The sequence below is a fragment of the Drosophila erecta genome, unplaced genomic scaffold (assembly GCF_003286155.1).
Source record: "Drosophila erecta strain 14021-0224.00,06,07 unplaced genomic scaffold, DereRS2 tig00000055-arrow-pilon, whole genome shotgun sequence".
Lineage (NCBI taxonomy): Eukaryota > Metazoa > Arthropoda > Insecta > Diptera > Drosophilidae > Drosophila > Drosophila erecta.
In genome coordinates, this window is record NW_020825200.1 from 8,999,749 (window position 1) to 9,024,503 (window position 24,755).

The 24,755-nt window shown below is 43.7% G+C and overlaps 3 protein-coding genes across 3 annotated transcripts; 1 reads left to right on the forward strand and 2 right to left on the reverse strand.

Annotated features, from left to right (window-relative positions):
• Positions 1–726: 726 nt before the first annotated feature.
• On the reverse strand, positions 727–1,741 carry LOC6543060 (serine-threonine kinase receptor-associated protein). The gene has a single exon (XM_001969127.2). The coding sequence runs from the start codon at positions 1,704–1,706 to the stop codon at positions 753–755; it is 954 nt and encodes a 317-aa protein (XP_001969163.1). The 5' UTR covers positions 1,707–1,741; the 3' UTR covers positions 727–752.
• A 60-nt stretch (positions 1,742–1,801) lies between these two features.
• On the reverse strand, positions 1,802–3,163 carry LOC6541710 (serine protease grass). Its single transcript, XM_001969128.2, has 4 exons — positions 2,735–3,163; positions 2,617–2,668; positions 2,359–2,552; positions 1,802–2,297 (listed from the first exon to the last, which is right to left on the reverse strand). Exons 1-4 carry the CDS (start codon positions 3,027–3,029, stop codon positions 1,900–1,902), a joined length of 939 nt encoding a protein of 312 aa, XP_001969164.1. The 5' UTR covers positions 3,030–3,163; the 3' UTR covers positions 1,802–1,899.
• A 12,045-nt stretch (positions 3,164–15,208) lies between these two features.
• LOC6541386 (ubiquitin-like modifier-activating enzyme 1) lies at positions 15,209–20,279 on the forward strand. The gene is made up of 4 exons (XM_001969129.3): positions 15,209–16,312; positions 16,863–18,584; positions 18,647–18,955; positions 19,013–20,279. The coding sequence occupies exons 1-4, from the start codon at positions 15,560–15,562 to the stop codon at positions 19,796–19,798; spliced, it is 3,570 nt and encodes a 1,189-aa protein (XP_001969165.1). The 5' UTR covers positions 15,209–15,559; the 3' UTR covers positions 19,799–20,279.
• Positions 20,280–24,755: the final 4,476 nt, after the last annotated feature.

The window sequence follows — 24,755 nt, forward strand, 5'->3', positions numbered from 1 at the left end:
AGGAGGTTGTGTGAAACGGTTCCCTGTTCCTGGTAAACGCGTGGAAAACGTGTTTTGGAAAATACGTTGGCTCAGCATGATGCGAGGAACTCGTTTTATCAGCCAAGAAATTATAAATATTTATGGAAAACCTTTTGAGCGAACGCGGACCCAAAGAAAGATAAACAAACAGAGGCATGGAGTCAAGAAGTTGTCAAACCCAAAGTATCTTAGGTCAGGAAAGCAGATCAGTGAGAGATGTATCTCCTGGTGTCTATTTGAACATGCTATCGGGCTATCTCGCGCAGAACTACCCCAAGAAAGGAGGAAACCTCAGTCACTTTTTGGATACATATTCGGTGTATTAGAAGACTTTAGGGACTCCCCATCCCCATCCCCAACCGAACTCAAATAATAAAAAACGCATTTATGACTCGACTGCATTGGGTGAGAAACTCCATAAAGCAGCGAGGCAATCAGGGTCGGCGATCGTTCAACGTTCAACGAAATCCTTTCGAAAATCATCCAAAAAACAGGTTGTAAAAGGGAGTCCGATAGCCAGATAGCCATAAAAGGCAGGTAGACCGCTCGGTCACTTGGGGGTTTTCAATCACAAGACGAATTTATTAGTAGGGAAACGAAACAGTGACCCATCTCGGATTTTGATGATGGAAAACGATGCAACAGAACGAAAAAAACAAAAATAAATTAACCAATATGAGAACTGAAATCAAAACGGTGTACAGTTGTGCATGGGGTGTTTCATTCCGTATTCAATTGATAGATTCATTCTCCTCTCCATCCGCTCCTTCTACGGATGCCCTTTTCCGGCTCATTCGCCAGAGAATGACACTGCCATCTGCGAAGCCAATGGCACACACTTCGCCATCCGGACTGAATCTCGTGGTCAGCACAGCGGATGGTTTCTCAGATACGTAGAACTGCATATTCACATCGGTGGCATAGTCGTACTTGTAGGAGTAGCCCTTGTTGTTGCCGCACACGTAGACGTCCTTGTTGGGACTCAGCGAGGCCGCAGTCACCTTGTAGGGCAACTTGCGGTGCTTGAGCACTTCGAGTCTGTTGGGGTCCAGGAAGATCACACCGCCGGCATAGGCAATGGTCACTATGTTGCCGCTGTGGTGCAGCTCCATTGACTTGACGTGGTGCGGCAGGAAGATGGAGTTCGTTCTCTCGCCGCTCAGGCAGTCCCACATCCTCACCGTGCGATCATAGGAGGCGGAGAGGATGCATCGTTCCTCCACACAGAAGGTCACATCCCTCACACCGCAACTGTGGCCATGGAACTCCATCAGGGGAGCTGTGTCCGATTGTTCCACGTCGAAGAGGGCGAGTGAGGATTCCTCACCGATGCAGCCGGTCAACAGGCGAGTGGCCTGCGAATTCAAGTCCACACACGCCACTGTATTCCTGTGCGTTAGCTTCTTTAGCTGTTTGCCCAGCAGTGCATCCCAGACCCGAACTTTGCAGTCTGCACCGCCACTGGCCAGGATCTTGGCATCGTGGCTCAAGGACACCGACCACACACTGTCCATGTGCTTCGTTAGGTTGGTGATCCAGTGGCCAGTGTCGCCGTGCCGCAGTGTTGCAACTCCATCCATTCCAGCTGAGGCCAGAATGTACCCATTGTCGTAGTCCTTATTATAGGCTAGCTCCACCACCGAGTCCGAGTGTCCCAGACAAAGTACTCCAAACTCATGACTCATTTTATGTAATTGGCTTTAAAACACTAAATGCCACTTTTCCTATTTCCGTAATGCGACTACCGATCTGAACGACACAAAAAACTTGAGCTACTTGATCTCTTAGCCTTAACTGTCAGCTTTTACTAATTGTAGACTTTAAATAACCGAAAAGAACCGAAAATTATGCAGTATTTACATATTTAACCGAGTTTGCTTAAAAATCGGAGAACTTTTCCATCATGGCGAGTATCCAGGGCACAAAGGTGGGTACATCCAGGTAGTACGCCTTTTGGCCACCGCCGCAATCCTTGCCTCCAGTGCTGACCACACCAAATTGTACCGTTCGAGCCTTGCCGAATAACAAGGTCGACCATGTCAGCGGTCCACCGGAGTCCCCAGTGCACGTGTCTACATAATCTCCATTGGCGCAGAGGAACGAACTGTCCCAGCCGCCGGAGCACTTCTCAGTGTTTATATAGACCTCCATAGTGCCGTTGGCGAACTGGCGGCTCTCCGTTTTCCCCCAGCCCACAGCCAGGTAGGGTCTTCCCATCTCCATAGTAAACGCCAGGAGTTCGTCGGTCAGGGGCAGGCATATGGGTCGAATGTGGTCTGCAAGAGCATAGTTTTAGATGATACAATATATTGGTATGCTTAACTTGGGAACTCGTACCTTTAAAGACCACTTTCCTGTCCAGCTTTATCAGGGCAATATCATAGCCGGGGTAAAAGATGTTGAACTCCTCGTGCAGGATCCACTTCTCGACCGTAAACTCCTCCACGGGCGGAGCGCAAATCCGCCTATCATTGTAGGTGGTGCAGTCACTTGTGGAGCTGATGTCGAGCTCTCCCAGGCGAACTTTGATCCTGTTTAAGATGCAGAATCAGAAAAGAATCAGAGCCCGAAAAGAATCAAACAAGTGGTACTTACTCCGTAGATAGGGGATATATTTTAAGGCAATGCGCGGCAGTTAAAACAAAGCCTAAAACAAAGAAAATGAATACTATGAACTGGGGGGAAGTGATTTTGGTTATGTTAGTATACATACGATCTGAGATAAGAGTCCCTCCACAGCGGCACGTTTGGCACATATCATTTGGAATATGGAGAAATGCCATCCAAGGCTGGGACATTAGCGACGACTTCCTGCCACCGGTGATCCGCCGACGTATCCTTTGGTTGGGAAGCAGATCCGTCAGGACACCGCAATCCTGTTGTGTCAACCTCTCGTAGACCAGCCGCTTGCCTGCTGTCCAATCCACCATTCCGGCCTCAGATGGAGGTGGGTAGCTCAGGCAGAGGATGCCCCAAACTAGGGCAAAGATCGCAGGAGGAATGTTCATGGTCCAAGCTCTGATGGGAAACTGAGTGTCTGAAAGTGCACTCTAATGTCAATAGCACACGCTTATCGTTCCATGTAATCAGTTCGCATTCCCAGAAGAGCAAGTATGTTAAGTAGTATATTATTAAAAATATATGCACGTATATAGTACAATGAATTGGATCGATACTTGTGCCATACAACTGTTTTATATTTTTAGCTCTGCATCGTGAATTCTTCGCAATATTTACTTGGGATTTCCGGAACGCTTTCTTATCACATGACAAAGCACTCTGCTCCTGAGCCGAAAGTCGAGTTGCCCAATAAAGAGTTCCCCGTTGCCTCGCCGCTTTTCCTTTGCCACTTTTAATTTAATAGAAAGCACACAGCCCCAAGGTCCTGGGTGGCATCCTGATTGTGCCAAAGTCGGTATCCGTCATCACTTGTTAATCTCACTTAAACGTTTCAGCGGATATTGTATGGCCCGCGTACCCGAACTTTTTTCGGCAAACAGCGGAAGATGCCAAACTACTCGCAACTTTGTTGGCCAAAGGAGCGCCAGGATATTAGCAAGGTGCCAAGGAGGGTGGAGCGTAATGTATATTAAATGCACTCCAGCAGATTCAATTCATATTTCAGAACGCTTTGCTTTCATTATGCGGCCGAACAATGGAGACGCCCTGGCACGGCACGAGTTCTCTGCCCTCGAGAGGATCCATTTCACCTGTAGGATGACACCTGTGCATACACAAGCAGGCTAACACAATGCTGCGGATAAGAAGCATCTACCAACACCTTTTGGCAATCCTCTGACTTCCCCTCAACCAATTGTGCGGCCCAGGACACAAAAACCAGCAGCAGGAGTCGACGGCGAACGCAGGACTAACGTGGCACGCCCGCAATCGAGTCGATTTCACTTTCGCACAAAACGCAGGAAAATCAGCTCAAGAGGCAGTGCACTGGGAGAAAAGTCTGCTTAAGTTGTTCTTGCAACTTGTGTTCATTACACAGTTCTCTGGGAAGCCTTGGGCACATTGTCTTCTTACAATGTTGACTCCACATTTAGAATTTGAATCATTTATGGTTACAATAATATTATTTCCAGTGCGCCGCTGCCCGGGCAAGAAAATTGTTCCGTGTCTTGAGGTTTGGGGGAAATTAAACGGATTTCCTCAAGAGTTTGACTTGACAATGTGTGATGTGGTAGTTGCTTGAAGACATTGTCGAAGCACATGCTAATTAGGTGTATGCACAAAGAAAGTTCCTCAGAAAAAGAAAATGTATGCTAATGCCGCCACAAAGGACATCCTTAAGCCCAAAGAGAGATCTAGGAAACACTTAAAATACTTAAATTCTAATACATTAATAATTTCAATACGTTGCACTTAGTATTTCACTTCCGAAGCCCATTTTCAATTGTCATTTGATCCCAGAGGATCGTAATCTCAAAACCGTTTGTTCTCATAACCCACTGTCCCGCATTTTCTGAACTAGCCCACAAACACACAGATCATTGAGCGTTTTCCCTTTTAGGCATTGGTTTGAAAACGCATTAATAATAATTAGTACAAACATGGAAGAGTTTTAAGGGAAATGCAACTCATGAGGCTAATGGTCTCTTTGAAAACGGAAAGTGAGTGGCATCTACAGCATTAGGGCGTGGCTGGTCAGCAGGATGTTTGGATCCATTTGTCAGTGGAGTCAGACTCCAAGCGTCGGAAAATGGTTCAAAGTCAGCGAAAAATGACACGAAAATGAACTTTTTAGCGAATTTCGGCCATCAAAATATTTACTGGGCTCGTAAAGTTGCATACTTTATGACCAGCCAACGGAAATTCCTTGTATGTAATTGCTTATAATTTTTATAGGACATCAGAAGCAGGAGCAGGAGCAGGAGCCTCAGCAAGGGGTAACCAGGACGCAGGGAGTGGAGAAAGGACACTCCCATTGATAATGCGAGAGCAGACATCAATCTGTCCCAGATGCGAGGCTCGAGAGTTCCCTTTCGCAACCCGGACTCCGCTCCTCTGCCAAAGTGTCAGGACAAATCAATAAACTTCTAATTTTATTACGAACGTTTCAGATACCGATCTGTCACTTTCCATTGTCGATGTGACAATTGATATCTCACACATCATTTGGTTCGAGTGCGCACAATGAGATTGTTTATGCCATTTTTGGGTAAGCGACTTGCGAAATTTTCACCCGGGTAGTTCCACGTACCTTCTCGCAGGGGTTCTCCTAGGTATCCGGCTTTTCACCTTTCGCTGTTTCACTCTCAGATGCTGCTTTCTACTTTCTAGGGGTTGTCTCAACTTGCGGTTTTCCCTGAGAAATCGCTGTGATTTTTCCGCAATTTCTGCTGGCATTTTGTCCACTTAACACTGCTCTGTGGTCAGAGTTCAAATATGGGACCATTGACTAATGACACTTTCCCGCAAATGTTTGCATAATCCTCTGTTCGAATCGGATCGGCTTTTCCGGGTCAATGTGCTGGTCCGCTAAAGGGAAAACTGATAGGTCGCTTTAGAATGGAGTCCATGACCTAATTAGCTTATTGAATTTAGATATAAAAGGGTAATATCTGTTCGAACTAATACTTAGTACAGAAACACGATTTCTGCTAGAAACACACAATGCAAAATAATATATATTATAATAATATATAATTATAATAATAATACTATATATATATATGTATACTTTTTTAGCCCCTGTTGTGACAAAGGTACAAACATGAATCCCGACTTTCCCATAACTAGGCCATTTCCCATAAATCCCCTTGTAAGACTCTTGTAAACCCGAACTAAATTATGCAAAAGCCACGCTCTACATCGTCTTAGAAACTCGAGTGATCAATCCCGGTGATTTCCGAATTTCTGACACTTTTGCAGGCAGATCCTGGCGAGGACAAAGAGAAAGTGGCCCAGTACCAGTTTTCCGATTCGCCATGCCTGTCGCCTTTGGACGCGGCTTTCGCTTTCGCCGATCTGCAGATCAATCAAAGTTGGTCACGCTGTCGGGAATTATGTCACTCGCTTACTCAAATTGCAGGATCGGCAGGACGAGGGTGATGAACTGACGGTTAGACTGATTTGCATATGAGAGGCGCAGAGTTTTCCTCGGCAGCTGCGGCCGGGTTTTCCCGGGTGGCAGGCAAAACTTGGCTTGACATCGGTTAAAAGTTTTCTGCGAGTTTTTCCCTCTTTTAATATAATTTTGTATACATTTTTTGTTGTGCTTCTTGTATTTTTTGGTCTCTGTTGTCAGCGCATCAATCACGCATTTTATGTTTTCATCTCTTAGGCGAAACTATCTTTTGTAATTAGGTAAAGTCTTATAATTGCCAGCCAGGACATTCGATACTTTCGGCTACTGGGCTTACCCTAATCCCCTCGAATTCATATGGTAATTTCGCTGCTGAAAGCTAATACTTTTGCGCCGGCGCCTTTGTGGGAATTTGGGCCGAATAAGACATTATGTTGTTTGAACATGGCCCCCTCTGCCATATATCAATCAATTGTCAAAGCCCATAAACGATTTTATAATGGCCTTCATAGTGTCCAGCTGCCGAAAGTGATATAAAATCATTCGATGGGCATGCCGAAATCGCACTTTATGGCCATATAAAATTGGGATCTAGCACAAAAAAAGAAGAAAAACAGATGTGCAACTGCCAAATTAAATCCAAGATTCGTGTAAGTCCAGAAGTTATGGTTCACCCTCGATGGTGCCGGCACTCCGAATCAGACTTCCTGTGCGCCCATCGCTCCACTAATTGCTCGAAGGATGCGACATCGCCCAGACAGGAAGCGGAAACTAAACTGGCCGGAGGTGGAGGGCTGTGCGGTTCCAGGGACACTCGCTGCTCTAACTAAGCGATGAGCTAGCGGCAAGAAGTCATAACACCATGGCACCAAACAAAACACACGCAATCTCCTTAAGCAAATTTAAATTACGTGAGCTCGGCTTCTCCCCGGGTGCATTCATTAAACGTCTGCCCGATAATTAACGCCCTTATGGCCAGGAAGCCGTCGTCCAAAATGCCGCACTCCGCAGAAAGGGACACTTCTCTGTAGAGAGACCCATTGTCCTGCCTCCGAGGGCCATTGTGACTAATTGATTTGCTCAAACAAATGTCCCGTCGCTTCCCTCAGTTCGTCGACTTAATTTTGTATGGACGCATTCCTGCGAATTCGTTGTCTGGGCTAAAATATTTGAATTTGCGGCGGCTAGTTAATAGGATTCTTATGTCGTCTTCAGCGGAGTTTAGCAGCAGGACATAGCCGGATTTGTCATGGGAAGGATTCATGGCAACAATAAATTATTGAACACGAAACGAAGCAGATTGAGCAATGCAAAATCAAATTAGAGACGGAAACTTCATTAAACTTGGCCATTGTAACGATGTGCAAATTTAATTGCCCAAACATAAACTCGGCATTAGCAATATTTTCGAAATACCCGTGCATAGCCGTGAATGAAGTTCATTTAAAGTGCTGGCAATAGTAATGTGTAACAGCAATTTACACCCAGCTTATTAGCACTTTAAATGCAATTAGTAACACGAAAGCCAAACTGGAGTCTCAAGTTGGTTAGCGCCAATAAGAAATGCATTTAACAGACAACATTTGCAAACAGCCGGCAACCGAATGAAGTCTAGGAAAACCTCAGACGTAACCGGGCTAGGAAAAATCGAGTTGGGTTTCACCTAAAAAGATGTAACGAACTTTCACCTGGAGTTTCCCACCCAAACAGCAGCATCTCTGCAAGCAGAATTAAAGTTTTCTCCGATTTTTTAATACCATTTATTTGTTCGAGCTGGCACATGAGTTTTACCTGATTTTAAGCAGCTTCCTGTGGCACTGCAGCCACCCTTTTGGATGACCACACATCCTCACATCCGCACATCCTCTCATGCCGCAGGACGAGAAAACGCAGTCCGGAGTCAGAGCTGTGAAAACAAAGGGGCTGGGATATGGAAAAGTTCTCAGTGCCCGAAAAACCCTTTTGTTTTTCCCACATGACACATAAATAACTGCAACTGGTCAGCCTCAGTTGAAGTTTCCAACGTGGACTCGGCCCCAGCTGCCCTGTTAATTGAATCATTAGGGTTGTGGAACCGGAGACAATGCCTTCATAATCATTATGAGTGATTGCAGGCTGGCTGAAAAACAAAGGACCAGTGCCGGCAGTTAAAAGCAAAATGTATTTGAATAAGTCACCCAGCTGGCCATTTCACTCGTGTAACACCCAGATGCAATTCCCTTGTAATCCTCTCAAGGGGTTGCCCTTGGTTAAAACCGGCAGCCACTTGAGAATCGGCCTAGGGCCCCTCCGTGGATGATCCACCAAGTCGGGGAGGATGTGACTTGGGCACTTTCCCGACGGATACACTCCAGTGCCCTCGCACGGGTCAATAACTCTATGCCGACATAGGCATTACATTTGGGAAGTGCAGAGGTCGTGGGCTGCAAGGCGGAAGAGCGGAAGAGCTACCACTCCACTTGGTTTGATTTCGCTCACAAGATATACCCGTAAGATCTGGAATTCCTTTCTAATTTCCACTCCCAAGTGTAGAATCTTGTTTTCACATTTTATTTGCCTGGGTTATAGCTTACGGATTCAGCTATAAACTAAGCAAGTTGGTTAATTACTGATATTATTCAAACACTTCTTTAAAATTGCTGCTCCCAATACCAAGTACCATTGCCAGGCGCTTAGCTTAGTCGCACTGGGATTCTAGATCAGGACGACTTCCCTCGGAGCTCGGCTCGTCTGAAGTTCATCGCTCGTCCTTTTGGTGGACCAGGTGTGGCCCAAGCTCGGTTCAGCTACCCGGGATGTGAGTCGCCCAGGCAGAGTGTCAGTTTACTGCGGGGATATCATGTCAACGCTTTGACTGCCATTTAACTTGGCCCAGTTTGGCCAGGCAGCCGCTGTGGCAGGTAGCAGCATTTAAGGGCTTAAAACTTTAATTAAAAGGCGCAGGAGCGCAGCTGGGGTAGTTTAGCATTTGATCTACACGCTGACAGCAGAAGGGGTATGACGAAGATTCTGGTTGCCCTTCCCGTTCCCGTTCCCGTTCCCAGTGCATTTCGTAATCGGATACTTTTATTGCTGAAAGGATAAACCGCAAACTGCTCCGTCCGACCATCGCATCACATAATACATTTTATACGAATTTTTCAAACCGCTCGCATAAGCAGCTTAAAGTCGCTGAAACTTTACGACAGTTGTAACGATTCTTGGCCGTTCGGCTCAGCACTTTTGTTCCATCATTTTTGCCCACATTGCTGGCTTCTTTTGTTTCAGGAAGTGTCATTTTTGCTCGGGAGCCTGATCGCAAATAAAAACATATTCCTGGCTGGCTGGCCATAAAATTGATGGATTCGTTGCGCGCCGAGCCCAATAAAAATGTTGCATGCGGCAGACACTATGGACAGCCATTCCCGCAGAGTATCAGAAAGACATTAAAGTCGGGACCACCGATTCCCAGACAGGAAGTGTTCAACACACCTCCAGATTGCGAGATTGCGACTAAGCACATTACAGCGTTAACTGGGCATTATTCAAATGCTGTCCGCAGTAAGCACATTAACCGGGATTATGCATGGGCAATAAACCGAACCGAGACTCCATTTATACTACAGTGCATGTATATGCAAAGTTACGATCCGATCCGATGCGATCCCATCCCATAAGATACTCGCTGCACTTCGGTGCGGTGACGAAGGGGTTACAATTCATAGATTCCTGGATTGCGCATCATCTGTGCGCTTGGCGAAATCCCATTGTCTTTCACTTTCTATGGAGGCAGTCGTCGCATTGAAGGAAGGGTTGCAACTGTGTTGTAATAAAGTGCTTACAAATTTCTGCAAAATGATTTTGCATGTGCCAAACGGAACTCAATTGATTTATCACTCGATGAGTTCGCCGCGCAGTGGGAAAAGCGAAGTGAAATCTACTTGATGGCTTGATCAAATGGCAGGGAAATTCGTCGGGGGGAGTGAGACACATAAGTTGTCTCATAAATCACATGTTGATGGGCAGACTGAATATAAAATCTTTTATGTCACATACATTCTGTCGGTTATGTTTGCTTCACTGTGCACTAAATATTTGTAGACCGTGATTAGAGCCTTGATTGCTCTTTATAGCTCTTTAGTACATATTGTCTGAGAAAATATCAGTTATTTCAGGCTAGGGAATTTTGCAAATAATTCTACTTGCAGTTCAAATTGCTTCTCCGGAATTTCCCAAATTTCGCCATTGACCTTTGCATTTTCCCAAACAGCAAACGCCGAACCCATTAATCCATGTTGAATGAAATTTGAATAGTCAAACCCTTTGGCCATAATGAAAAATGACTCTCAGTTGAAAAATGACGCCTAGCGCGAATGAAACCCATATGCAAATTTACCAAAGACAAAACTCCAGAAACTGAGAAATGTGTCTCTCGATATTCGCGCATTAATTACAAACGCAATATTTACAAAACAAATGTGTCGCTTTGTGCAGTCGCCCGGGAAAGTAAAAATCCGAGGAAAGGACGACGCAAGGACGCAAGGACGAAAGGAGTGAGGCAGCTGTCCGCTGTCAACCCCTTGGAGTGACAAAAATTACAAAGATTACAACTTAATTTCGACTTTCAGCCCTTCGGCTCGAGTGCTGGACGGGCATTTACATACATAAATCCTGGATCGCTGCCTCCTTCGTTTTTGTGCTGCGAAAGACACTCGAAATAGTTGAAAATATTTTGTCGTGCCCGCCATTGTTGGCAACCCCTTCTCGAGATCCAGGTAAGTCGGCATTTGCATTTCCCTGACAGCTCTCACAGCTCCGGCTCCGCATTGTCCTTTCACACCTCTGGAACTTTGGAACTTCCCAACTTCAGTTGCTGCCCTGCACAGCTCACACTTCACTGCATTCGTAAATATTTTGATTGTGCTCGGATTGGGTTCCTCACAGTATCGCACAGTAAACTGAAGATGGGTGCCTAATTATTGGTTCTACCGCTGCTGCTGCACTCTTCGCTGTACTGGGAAATCTATATGCCTCGAAAATAATACATTTTCGCTGCACTCCGCCAGGGCCCCAATTAGCAGCTACCTGGACAGCAGACGCACTCACCTGTGGCCAGCTGTCCACGCCCTCGTGCAACTGCAACAGTGCCACCGCCGCGGGGCCAAATCAAAATTGCAGCCAGCACTTCCTTCGGAGTTGCTGCTTCATTCGAGCGGGTTCCTCGACTTTCACACGTTACTCAGCGAGCATAAAGCGGCGCGTATTTAGGCCAGAAAGAGGCGACACAAAGCATTGGGCATAGGGGAAGACCTGCAGCAACTTGCAACTGCAATCCACTTGACCAACTCGCTGGATGCCGAAAGCCAGGTCGCCGAAGCGTTGGATTTGTAACGTATTTTCCATCTTCATGTACGAGTATGTAGCAAAGGCGGTAGGGGACACTTCTTTAATTGTTACGACTGTTAATATTTACGGCCGAGGGTTTGCCTCTTCGCTTTTCTTATAGATGGTGGCTGTGCGATAACGTGCATTTTCCCAGACAATTAAAGTGAGCGAACCGCTCGTCATTTAGTGGCAATAGAACGAAGATGTTGATCGCCACCAGAGATATGTTTTCACCTTGATAAACGCAATACGAGAACCTGGGCTAGAAGAGCTCCTGGTTCATTGTGGCGCAACAAGGAGCCGTTTTCCACAATCTTGGGGTTAGTCGAGGGAACAATTGTCGTTCTGAACGGCAGCGGAGTATTCGAAATGCCACCTAAGTGACAAAGGAAATTAATGCTGCGAGGATACAAGATACGAGATATCTCAATGTATTAAAAAAGTATATTCAAGTATAATTGGTGAAAGTACAAAACATAAACTGCTAAGCCAAGGGAGAGTTCATTCATTTAGCTAAGGTTTTTTTGAAAAATTCCCAGTACTCTTGTTATAAAAGTGTAATTATCTGTTTTTTTTAAATTCAGTTTGTCTAGTTTCTGTTGATTTGGTGCAAAACAAAAAGATACAGCCATTCGCCAATTTTAAAAATGCATTTCTACCCTGCAAGCCGTCGACAGCACCGAAATGAATACCATTTTCACCGAGTTATCATATTCAAATTACACTCCCAATTGATTAATGAGTGAATGTGAATATTTGCATAGGGATGATGCGGAGCCATATGTGATGCGCCCAATTAGGGAGGGCGGCAGGGCATTCCACATATGCTCCTATCCCTTCGGGGGCACGCGATGCACAATATTTGGAGGACAGATGGGCAGCAGGGCAGCAGGGCAGCAGGCACCCCCGCGCTGTCTGTGCAGGATCAGTATGCTAATTTGGCCGGAATTCGGTTGGTTTTTCGGACTATGCCACGCGACAAGGACGAGGAACAGACCGCACGCGATAAAGTACGCGGCTAGTTCTCGATGCTATCGAGATCGGGCCAAAATTAGAGCGGCGAGAGGAGGAGGAATTTCTAAAACGGGAGCCGTATTTCGCGCAGCTGTAGGCGTAAATTAAAATGCATTTTACGCAACTGTGCGACGAGATCCGGGCTGCAGATCCTGCAGCTGTTGCCCCTCGTAGTTTCCTAATGGCTCACGCTCTCAACACTTGAAAAGGACACACCCCCGCCGCTCGGGAAACTGGCACAGCTCTCGGTTTTTCGTGGAAATTTACGCATTTTCATGCTCGACTACCGTTGCACAGAGCAGAAAGAGACCTCCGGCCGAAAATAGATTAGCCGCTCTCAAAGGACATTGAACTCGGCCAGGACCAAGCGACACCGAAGGACTTCGACGTGGGTCAGTTGGTGAGTGGGACAATTGCCGAAGGGCGCGTGCCACGATCGGGGTTTTTGGGCCAAGATAATTGGCTCAAGTGCCGACAGATTGATGACTAGGTCTATTGCAGGATATATTTCTATTTCGGGCCAATGGGTTAGAGGCTACATTCAAGATTTTTAGAGAATTGCGCCAGAAATATTTAGAGGTATGCCACTTCAAAATCCGATTAATATAAGTTGAGTTATGGAGTTTTGAACTTCAGCCATAGGACATTTCTTAACTTTGTTCAATTTCTGCATCAGAAAAATTACAAAAAAAATTAAAAAAAAAATAAATTTCTAAATTTGAATGCAGATTTTTAGAGAATTGCGCCAGAAACATTTAGAGGTATGCCACTTCAAAATCCGATTAATATAAGTTGAGTTATGGAGTTTTTAACTTCAGCCCTAGGACATTTCTTAACTTTGTTCAATTTCTGCATCAGAAAAATTAGAAAAAAAATTAAAAAAAATAAATTTCTAAATTTGAATGCAGATTTTTAGAGAATTGCGCCAGAAACATTTAGAGGTATGCCACTTCAAAATCCGATTAATATAAGTTGAGTTATGAAGTTTTGAGCTTCAGCCTTAGGACATTTCTTACCTTTTTCAATTTCTACAACATCAAAACATCAGAAAAATTACAAAAAATTTAAAAAAAAAAAAATTTCTAAATTTGAATGCAGTTTTTTAGAGAATACCGCCAGAAACATTTAGAGGTATGCCACTTCAAAATCCGATTAATATAAGTTCAGTTATGAAGTTTTGAAGTTCAGCCTTAGGACATTTCTTAACTTTGTTCAATTTCAACATCAGAAAAATTACAAAAAAATTAAAAAAAAAATAAATTTCTAAATTTGAATGCAGATTTTTAGAGAATTGCGCCAGAAACATTTAGAGGTATGCCACTTCAAAATCCGATTAATATAAGTTGAGTTATGGAGTTTTGAACTTCAGCCCTAGGACATTTCTTAACTTTGTTCAATTTCTGCATCAGAAAAATTACAAAAAAAATTTAAAAAAATAATTTTCTAAATTTGAATGCAGATTTTTAGAGAATTGCGCCAGAAACATTTAGAGGTATGCCACTTCAAAATCCGATTAATATAAGTTGAGTTATGGAGTTTTTAACTTCAGCCCTAGGACATTTCTTAACTTTGTTCAATTTCTGCATCAGAAAAATTACAAAAAAAATTAAAAAAAATAAATTTCTAAAGTTTAATGCAGATTTTTAGAGAATTGCGCCAGAAACATTTAGAGGTATGCCACTTCAAAATCCGATTAATATAAGTTGAGTTATGGAGTTTTTAACTTCAGCCCTAGGACATTTCTTAACTTTGTTCAATTTCTGCATCAGAAAAATTACAAAAAAAATTTAAAAAAATAAATTTTTAAATTTGAATGTAGATTTTTAGAGAATTGCGCCAGAAACATTTAGAGGTATGCCACTTCAAAATCCGATTAATATAAGTTGAGTTATGGAGTTTTGAACTTCAGCCCTAGGACATTTCTTAACTTTGTTCAATTTCTGCATCAGAAAAATTACAAAAAAAATTAAAAAAAATAAATTTCTAAATTTGAATGCAGATTTTTAGAGAATACCGCCAGAAACATTTAGAGGTATGCCACTTCAAAATCCGATTAATATAAGTTGAGTTATGAAGTTTTGAGCTTCAGCCTTAGGACATTTCTTAACTTTGTTCAATTTCTACAACATCAAAACATCAGAAAAATTACAAAAAAATTAAAAAAAAAAAAATTTCTAAATTTGAATGCAGATTTTTAGAGAATTGCGCCAGAAACATTTAGAGGTATGCCACTTCAAAATCCGATTAATGTAAGTTGAGTTATGGAGTTTTGAACTTCAGCCTTAGGACATTTCTTAATTTTCTTGAATTTGTACAATACACATCAAAAAATTTACAACAAATATACAAAAAGATAAGAATCTTTAACTGTAACTAACATAAGAATCTAATATACAAATGTTGCTGTTTACCAACACAGGCAATCTGACTTGCCAGATTTCCGAAAAATGTTTTTAAATTTTGTTGCGGTCACTAAAGGATCGAGTCTCAACTGTGCCTTAGCTGAGTTTGAAACCCCCTGCCTTTTCTTTGCTAATTGGATTCTGTTAACTGAATTTCGAATTGGACTGTCTTCCTGCCTTCTAATTAGATAAATAAGGAAATTATTCTTCAACATTCTATTAAAACCGAATCTTGTATGTTAAGTTTAAATTCAAATTACTTGTCCCGCTTAACAAGCGAGATACTAAAGAACTTCAATGTTCAAAACTAAGCCCGTAGTTACATAGAAAAAATAAATGTAATTTTGCGGCAATATCGATAGCTACGTGTATTATCAAAATCGATTTTGTTTCAGCTCTATTCCCACAGGCCGGTCACACTGGTTAGGTTTGCCAATTTCAAGAGCCGCGGCCACACTACTGCGAATTCTATACTGCAACTCGATCGTGCGTGTTCTGTATTTTTGGGAGTGCGTTGTGAGAAATTCAGCCAAAAACAGGATCCGCTGTCCTGGAACGAGAGTTTGAACCACGGGAAATTGACTTCCAGACGCAACAGTGTTCTTGTGTGTCCAGCCGTGTGCGTGTGTCCGCGTTCTGTAGTGTGCGTGTGTGCGAAAGAGAGAGTGCGAGCGGTGCAGCCGCAACTGGGAAATTCGATTGTCAATATTTCAGCTAGAAAGCAATGTCGAGCGGTCAGCAATTGATGGCCGATTCACCAGCCTGCAGCTCAAGTGACCATTCGCCGCTGGCCAAAAAAAGGCGATTGGAGTTGGTTAACGACGGAGTACGGGGAAAGGAGAAGGAAGAGGAAGAAGCCGGCGGAGCAACGAGCAGCAGCAACAACTACGAAAATCACGACAAAGCAGGCGGCGTTGACATTTCGGGCAACTGCCAGAGCGAGACGACTAGCGAACGTCAGCTGGAATTGTGCGTCTCGTCGTCCACCTCTGACACATGCGGCGTAAATGCTGCGACGAAGCGAGCCGAAAAGCAAAAACCGAAACAGAGCCAAGGAAGCGGCGACGACGTTAGTACCTCGTCAGCAGTGGAAAAGGAAGGAAGCAAGCGGCCGGAGAAGCGCAATTACCTGGACACCACCACAATAGAATCGCAAGAAGCCTCCTCCAGTGGATCCGCCACTAGCAACAGCAACAATAACGTTAGCTCCAGCAACAATAATAGTAATAACAGCACTAATAACCGACAACTGGAAGGAAGCAGCAGCATGGCTGGAAACAGTGCCGCCGCCGGCGGAGATATCGATGAATCGCTGTACTCGCGCCAATTGTACGTTCTGGGTCACGATGCGATGCGCCGGATGGCCAATTCGGATATCCTTCTGTCGGGACTGGGAGGACTCGGTCTGGAGATTGCCAAGAATGTGATTCTGGGCGGTGTGAAATCGATCACCTTGCATGACACAGCAACTTGTGGGGTATGTGTGTGGGGCGAAGAAAAAATCGATAATTTTCCAGGCGGACGCGGGAAATGCCGGGAAGGCTGACTTGGCAGCCCTGGTCTTAGTGAATCATTCAGTTTTTATTTTATTTCTTTGTCTCAGACTCCGCGCGAAATAAGGTTAGGTTAACATCTCTATTTGCTTGCAAAAATTTCGTTTTGTGTGTGTAATTCAGTTTTCCTTCTTTTTCTATTTGCCTCAAAATGTCTACGCCATGCGAAAAGTGTGTGAGCGGGACAACCGTATGCGCATCGTTGGCTTCCGTTGTTTTTGCATTCCCTTTTGCTCAACGCATTCGGTTTTGTTTTATGCACTGAAAGATTCAACAAACTAAAGTTAAAGTCGGATATATCAATTATGTAGTAATAACCTTTCAATTTATTATTACCATGTATCAAAAAAGATGTCAAAGATGTTTTTGCTATATACTCGGCACAGAACCATGGCTACCGTTTATGCTGATTTCATCACCGGTGATGAATATATATTATATATTAACTTCTGTTTTTATGTGATTGCTTTGCAGCTCAATGACTTGTCGTCGCAATTCTATCTCACTGATGCCGATATCGGCAAGAATCGTGCTGAGGCCTCTTGCGCCCAGTTGGCCGAGTTAAACAGCTATGTGCGCACCGTTTCGCACACAGGTCCGCTTACCGAGGCGTTCCTGCGCAGGTTTCGCGTTGTGGTGCTGACCAACTCCGACGGGGAGGAGCAGCAGAGGATCGGCAAGATTGCCCATGAAAATGGCATTGCTCTGATCATCGCCGAAACTCGGGGACTGTTTGCCAAGGTGTTCTGTGACTTTGGTGAGAGCTTTACCATTTACGACCAGGATGGCACACAGCCGATTTCCACCATGATAGCTAGTATCACGCACGACGCACAGGGAGTGGTCACCTGCCTGGACGAGACGCGCCATGGCTTTAATGACGGCGATTACGTCACCTTCTCGGAGGTGCAGGGAATGCAGGAACTGAACGGCTGTCAGCCAATTAAGATCACAGTTCTGGGACCCTACACCTTTAGCATTGGGGACACCAGCAAGTTTGGAGAATACAAGAGTGGCGGAGTGGCCACCCAAGTGAAGATGCCCAAGACCATCAGCTTCAAGTCCCTGGCACAGGCCTCTGAGGAGCCGGAGTTTTTGATCTCCGATTTCGCTAAGCTGGACTCGCCGGCCACGCTGCATGTGGCCTTCAATGCTCTCTCCTGCTACCGCAAGGCCCATAATGGCGCTTTGCCGCGTCCCTGGAACGAGGAGGATGCCAACAGCTTCCTGGAGGTGGTCCGGGCCAGCAGCAACGCGGAAGTCGACGAAAAGCTGGTGCTGCAATTCGCCAAAATCTGCTCGGGCAACACGTGCCCGCTGGACGCGGCCGTTGGTGGAATTGTGGCCCAGGAGGTGCTCAAGGCCTGCAGCGGAAAGTTCACACCCATCTACCAGTGGTTGTACTTTGACGCCTTGGAGTGTCTGCCCACAGAGGGTGTTGAGGAGGCGGATGCCCAGCCCGTGGGCTCGCGCTACGATTCTCAGATTGCCATTTTTGGTAAGAAGTTCCAGGAGAAGTTGGCTGACTCTAAATGGTTTATTGTCGGCGCCGGAGCCATCGGTTGTGAGCTATTGAAAAACTTTGGAATGCTGGGCCTGGGAACTGGCAAGGGCCAGATTTTCGTCACAGACATGGATCTCATTGAGAAGTCGAATCTGAACCGGCAGTTCCTGTTCCGGCCGCACGACGTCCAGAAGCCAAAATCAATGACAGCCGCCGACGCTATTAAGCGTATGAATCCGGAAGTAAATGTCACCGCATACGAGTTGCGCGTTGGTGCCGAAACGGAGAAGGTCTTTTCCGAAGACTTCTTTGGCAAGCTGGATGGTGTTGCCAATGCGCTGGATAACGTGGATGCTCGCATATATATGGATCGCAAATGCATCTTCAACCGCATTCCGCTCGTTGAGACCGGAACTCTGGGAACTTTGGGCAACGTTCAAGTGATCGTGCCCTTCGCCACCGAATCTTACAGCTCCTCCCAGGATCCCCCAGAGAAGAGTATTCCCATCTGCACGCTGAAGAACTTCCCCAATGCCATCGAGCACACTCTGCAGTGGGCGCGTGACGCCTTCGAAGGCGTCTTCAAGCAGTCTGCAGAAAACGCTGCTCAGTACATCGCTGATTCTCAGTTCACCGAGCGAATTGCCAAGCTGCCTGGTATTCAGCCTCTGGAGATCCTTGATTCCATCAAGGTAAGACAAGAATTTATTTCAACGCCTGATATATTATACTAAATCGTCTTTTATTTTTACAGAAAGCCCTGATCGACGACAAGCCCAAGAGCTTCGCGCACTGCGTAGAGTGGGCCCGTCTATATTGGGAGGATCAATATGTAAACCAGATTAAGCAGCTGCTCTTTAACTTCCCACCCGATCAGATCACCTCCAGTGGTCAGCCGTTTTGGTCTGGTCCCAAGCGGTGCCCCGATCCCCTGGTGTTTGATGTCAACGATCCCATGCACCTCGACTTTATCTACGCAGGGGCCAATCTCCGAGCGGAGGTCTATGGCATTGAACAGGTTCGCAATCGCGAGACGATCGCAGAGCTGGTGCAGAAGGTTAAGGTTAGTGGTTCGAGATTAATACAGTCAGGAACCATTTCTAATATTATTTATTTTTAGGTGCCTGAGTTTAAACCTCGTTCGGGCGTAAAAATTGAGACCAATGAGGCAGCAGCCGCCGCCTCGGCCAATAACTTTGATGATGGCGAGTTGGACCAGGATCGCGTCGACAAGATCATTACAGAGCTGCTGAAGAACGCCGACAAAAGTTCCAAGATCACGCCACTAGAGTTTGAAAAGGACGACGACAGTAACTTGCACATGGACTTTATTGTGGCGTGCTCAAATCTACGCGCCGCCAACTACAAGATTCCGCCAGCGGATCGCCACAAGTCCAAGCTGATTGCCGGCAAAATCATACCTGCTATTGCAACCACCACGTCAGTGCTCTCTGGCTTGGCTGTGCTCGAGGTGATTAAGCTGATCGTCGGCCACCGTGATCTCGTGAAATTCAAGAATGGCTTTGCCAACCTTGCACTGCCGTTCATGGCCTTCTCTGAACCGGTCCCTGCCGCCAAGAACACATACTACGGCAAGGAGTGGACGCTGTGGGACCGCTTTGAGGTGACCGGCGAGCTGTCGCTGCAGGAATTCCTTAACTACTTCGAGGAGAATGAGAAGCTTAAGATCACCATGCTCTCGCAGGGCGTGTCCATGCTGTACTCATTCTTTATGCCCAAGGCCAAGTGCTCCGAGAGACTGCCGTTGCCCATGTCGGAGGTCGTGCGTCGCGTGTCCAAGCGTCGCCTGGAGCCGCACGAGCGGTCCCTGGTATTCGAGATCTGCTGCAACGATGTTGAAGGCGAGGATGTGGAGGTACCCTATGTCCGTTACACCCTGCCCTAAGCGCCTATATATTCTTAATTTAACCATTAAATTATTTTACGATCCCGTTTTGTTGTCGGCGACGCGTTTGGGAATCGCGCAGCTCCAACGCAGGAGTTACTGTCTAGCTGTTTGCATTTTAATTTTCACAACACCATTACGAAGAGCAGCCCAGATCTAGAAATTATATATTATGTGTGTGAATCCTCTAAGGAATGGCAAAATAATACGCATCATACGAAATACAAAGACTCGACTAAAAGCAACATTTTAACTGCATCTGATGAAACTCTCTGCTCAGCATAGTTGTAAAGGTAACAAATTACGGAAAACAGAAAGCTGATTTTAATCGCGTTGATTATTTGGAAATTGAAAACTGAATGAGCCAGGCGAAAAATTTCACTTCACTCGTATATTTTTTTTATATGAAAGCATAAACTAATTACGTCATTGTATTAAAAAGGAGTAAAGCAAATGAATAAAGCTGTATCATATATGGTAATCGTCCTGCTAGACGACTCGGATAATTTCGTTCAGCACTTGACGTCTGGTAATCTCATTTCCCCCGCCACTTCGGAAATTAAAATTGTAATGCATACTGCTCTGCAAGTGAAGTATATAGTGGATGCCATCTATCCGTACGCCAGTCAGTTTCAGAAAGTTACGTGACACAATTAAATATTTTATGCCCTCTCAAGACGTTTATGCCACCCCCAAGGAGGTGGCTGCCACCAAAGTGCAATTGGCAAGTGCCGTAAAGTTGCACTGCTCGTGGAATGCGGCGGGCGGAGTGGCGGCGTCTTCTTATAATTAAATATTACACGCAATGCAACTGAAGTATGGCCAAAGTTATGCAGTTTCGCATCTCACTCTTGGCCTTTTGCGGCTTTTTGGATAACTTGCTTAAATTATGCACTTAATGAAACAAACAAGCGGGGAAAGTGGCTGTGGCCGATCCGCTTTGTATCCGTCGAATAAGTATGTTCTAGGCAGGGTAATCAAAGTTTTGGGTTTGTTGTTCGATTCCCTAGTTGGCAACCTAACGGTTGGCATCTAAGCGTGGAAGGCTTTTGTTTGAAAGATCGTATTAAAGGGAGAATTTACAAAGTGGAAGTAGAAGTAATATCTATCTAAAATTAAGACAAAGTATGAAACATTACACATCTTTAAATCTTCAACTAGAAGAATCGCAAATTTCCGGCTACTACGGATTGAAAAAAACGTTTCCTACGCCGCAAATCTACGTCGTGGAGCATACCTTCAGGCATATGGTATGTATTACATACATATGTGCGTAAATACATTTTAATTTACATTCATTTCAAATTCACAAATCTAGAATTTACAATTCTGTCTCATAAAATGGGAAAACCAAATATTATATAACTCATTTGGTAATTCTGAATGTTTTCTGAATCCAACATTAAAGTGTTGGAAGTAAATGTTGTAACGAAAATTTTTCGATCGTACATTATATTAATATTCTTTTTTTTTCATCGCTGACGGTCGTATTTTGCGTGATTCGTGTGGATGAACCCGTGATATAAATCTCGCCGGATTTGCGTAAAGTGTGAGTCACCTTTTGGTGGATAATCTGCCTAGCGCCACACAACACGTCATTGGAATAAGATTATTTTTTTTTTTTTGGGAACCACTTATCCATGACTCCGCTTTCATGTTTAAAACAGAATGCCAGAACTGTGTTGCACTGTTTAAACCGAATTTCGGTTTTATATCGACTGCTGATCCCTCTAAAAGCTCGATGTTTGAACACGAAAAATTTGTTGGACTGGAGGGTAGGGAATACAGACTTCGATCAGCGGCGGCCAGAAATGCAAATCTTTTGTTTGACGTCCCACAACCTGTTGTCAAATATACACTGTATGCCATTCTTTCACTTTTGTGGTATACAGCATGGCATTTTTCATGCAAATCGGATACGGAATTTTAATCTGCGCTTGTTTCTATATTAATTGTTTGTTTTCTCTTGCCATTGACTGAATGCATTCAATAAATATCCGCGTGGCCGTGTGACACTTTCAGAGCGATAATGAGCCAAACTCCTGCGAAAGTGATTGATGGACCTGCTAAATGGAAATCGCTGCCTGGCGTTCTCCCAGATGGACACATCAAGGCGAGACGAGAGCAATGCACGTGATGCACTGGATGCATATTTTAATTAATTACTCGGACACAGATACATCTGCTTGCGGATGGGGGAAGGTCAATTGGGCTGGCATTTCCTGCCCATTTGGCCATAAGTCGCATTTGGGTATACGTCACGTTGAGAAAGTTTGGGGTTGTGTAAAACACAATTAGTAATTGCTTGGATTTTGATGGAGGAGCGTGTTCGATTTCGCACGTTTGGGAAATGATAGTATGTAATAGCATTTCCGACCAGTGGCGCACTTCCATATTAGAGCACCTCAAATTGAGTCATTGTTCAATGTGGCAATTGATGTCCCACACTCACTACCGAGTACAGTGACCATATGAGTTGTGAATGGAGTGGTTGGGAAGGTAAGTTTTCAAGTTTTTCAAGATAAGCATACATTTTGCAACTGCATTTTGAGAAGAACTGAAGTAAGTAGATATACTTTCGAATTGTAAATGTGACTATTTTATTTTAAATTGATTTAAGTAAAAGATGAACTTTTGAGTGTAGGCACAGGAACTCCATTTATTTGTAGGCATGCATGTAAATAAATTAGTGTCCCCAAATCGGACAGACTTATGTAAATGCCACCACCCCCACACTGCGTAGTTGTAGTCGTACGAAGTCCATAATGAATATGTCACGAACTTGCTCCGGGCGATTTTAAATCGGGGACCGATAAGCTCAAGAGAAATGGAAGGAACATAACCTAACGCTGCAGATACGTATATCTGCAGTTGTTGAGAAAGGCAGTAAACAAGAAAGATACGCCACTGGCGCAGTGAATCATTGAAGAGTTACTAACCTTTCCGTACTATCTTGTTTTTCCTTCCGCAGGAAGCTTGTGGTAACTGATTTATCGATCCTTACCATGGCTATACGAGTACGGCTATATGTATGTCAAAAGCAATGATAAACGGGCAACTTCAATAAGCGTAAGACCGCGGTACTGATAAGATGATTATATATATTGATGTCGTAACTTCGAAAATTACGCACCTTTCGAGGGCCCGACCATGTGTCACCTCAAAGTTTGTCTTTTAAACTTTATTTGGGTCAGTCGCAGATCAGAAATCGGTTTTGCATTCAATTTCGAGCCCAATTAGCACTTGAACCCAAGACCTCAGTCTAAGTTCAGAAATTGTCGGCAAGTTGTTTCGGATATCTGTGACTACAGTGGTGCACGCATACATTTGATTCTCATTATAGCGAAATACTGTTTTATTTTACTTTATAAATATAAGGTAAATAAACGTGTTTAAGCTGAACTTGCATTTATTATTATACTCCCATTATAATTTAATAGACTTTCCTAGCCATTTCGAGTCATCAATATACTAGACCAACTGCTGTTCTGGATTGGTTATGATTAAGTGACAGTAAATTGAGCTTAAGTGAATATCGATGCTGACTATAGTAAATGCATATTTAAAGGCTGTTTATGCAAACGCAATATCAATGACATTTTGGGATTTCCAAATGAAGATGACATTAAGAAGATGATGATGCTGAATACTACAATGAGTAATTCGTTGGCGGTTACATTCGTGCGTGTTTTGATTAGTCTTTAATTTAAAATAGAAACCGGTTATATGATAACAAATACCCCAGAATGTCCAGTCTAATTTTCGTGTTTTTTTGAGTGTTTTGTTGTGTTGAGGAAACCATCATACTTATTCGTATATCGAAAATCAGATTTGGTTATATAGTTTTCCAACACTTCTTTTATTTTTACATTTTTGTTTCCCTTTTCATGGAACTACTCCATTAATCAATATTTAACGAAATCTGCTTTGGGTTTATTGTGCAATAGGCGAATGGAGTTCAAACTTGGCGGTAACGTGTTAGACTGACACACTTTAGGTAGCAACATTCAAAGAGCATAAAGCAGCTAGAAAATATAAAACCGAAGAGCAACAAATTGTAAATACTGTAAAAAATTACACGCCAGAAAAGAACCTACACAAAGCCTTACATTTCTTATGTAACTTTTGGAGTAAGCTATTTAAAGTGTGTAATGTTTACATTACAAATTCTTTATTAAGTTCTTTAAATCTTAGTTATATTTATATATAATTTGTATTTCAGAGTTTTGGATGGTTTGTGGGGTGGTAAAAGATTTTTCGCCAATCTATATAAATTTACAAGATATATTCAAAAGTAAAAAAATATCAAAAGATTTTTTAACATTGTGAGCGTGACAGTTTTTTCGGGTTGTGGGCGTTGGAGTGGGCGTGGCAACATTTGGAAATAAACTTGGACTGCGTCTATGTCGCTGGAAGCTGCATGCTTAATCTCAGGATCGAGGCTTTCATACAGACAGACGGTCATGGCGAGATCGACTCGGTTATTGATCCTGATATATCAAGAATATATATACTTTATATGGTCGGAAATGTTTTCTTCTTCCTGTTACATACTTTTCAACGAATCTTTTTCAACCTTTTACTCTATGAGTAACGGGTATAATTATGATGAAATCATCAAAAACAAATCTACGCAAATTTAAGTTAAATTACATATGTGATTTATGTTTACAGAGTAATTTACAAGAAGAAAATGATTCAATTTTTATGAATCAAACATTATGGCAAAGCGGAATACATGTATCCTTGACCTGGGTGTTGGTACATTTAATCATACATGTATGTATGTATAAAGAGTGCAACACTTTCAGTCCAAAGTCAAAAGGATTTATTTTGAAAAACAAGTAATTTTTTTGCCTCATACTTTTCGACATTCTTATAAATGCATTTAGTACCCCTTAGAAATCCGATTCACCAATTCCATTTTTTTTTCTGTGAAGTTTTAAGAGAGCGGGAG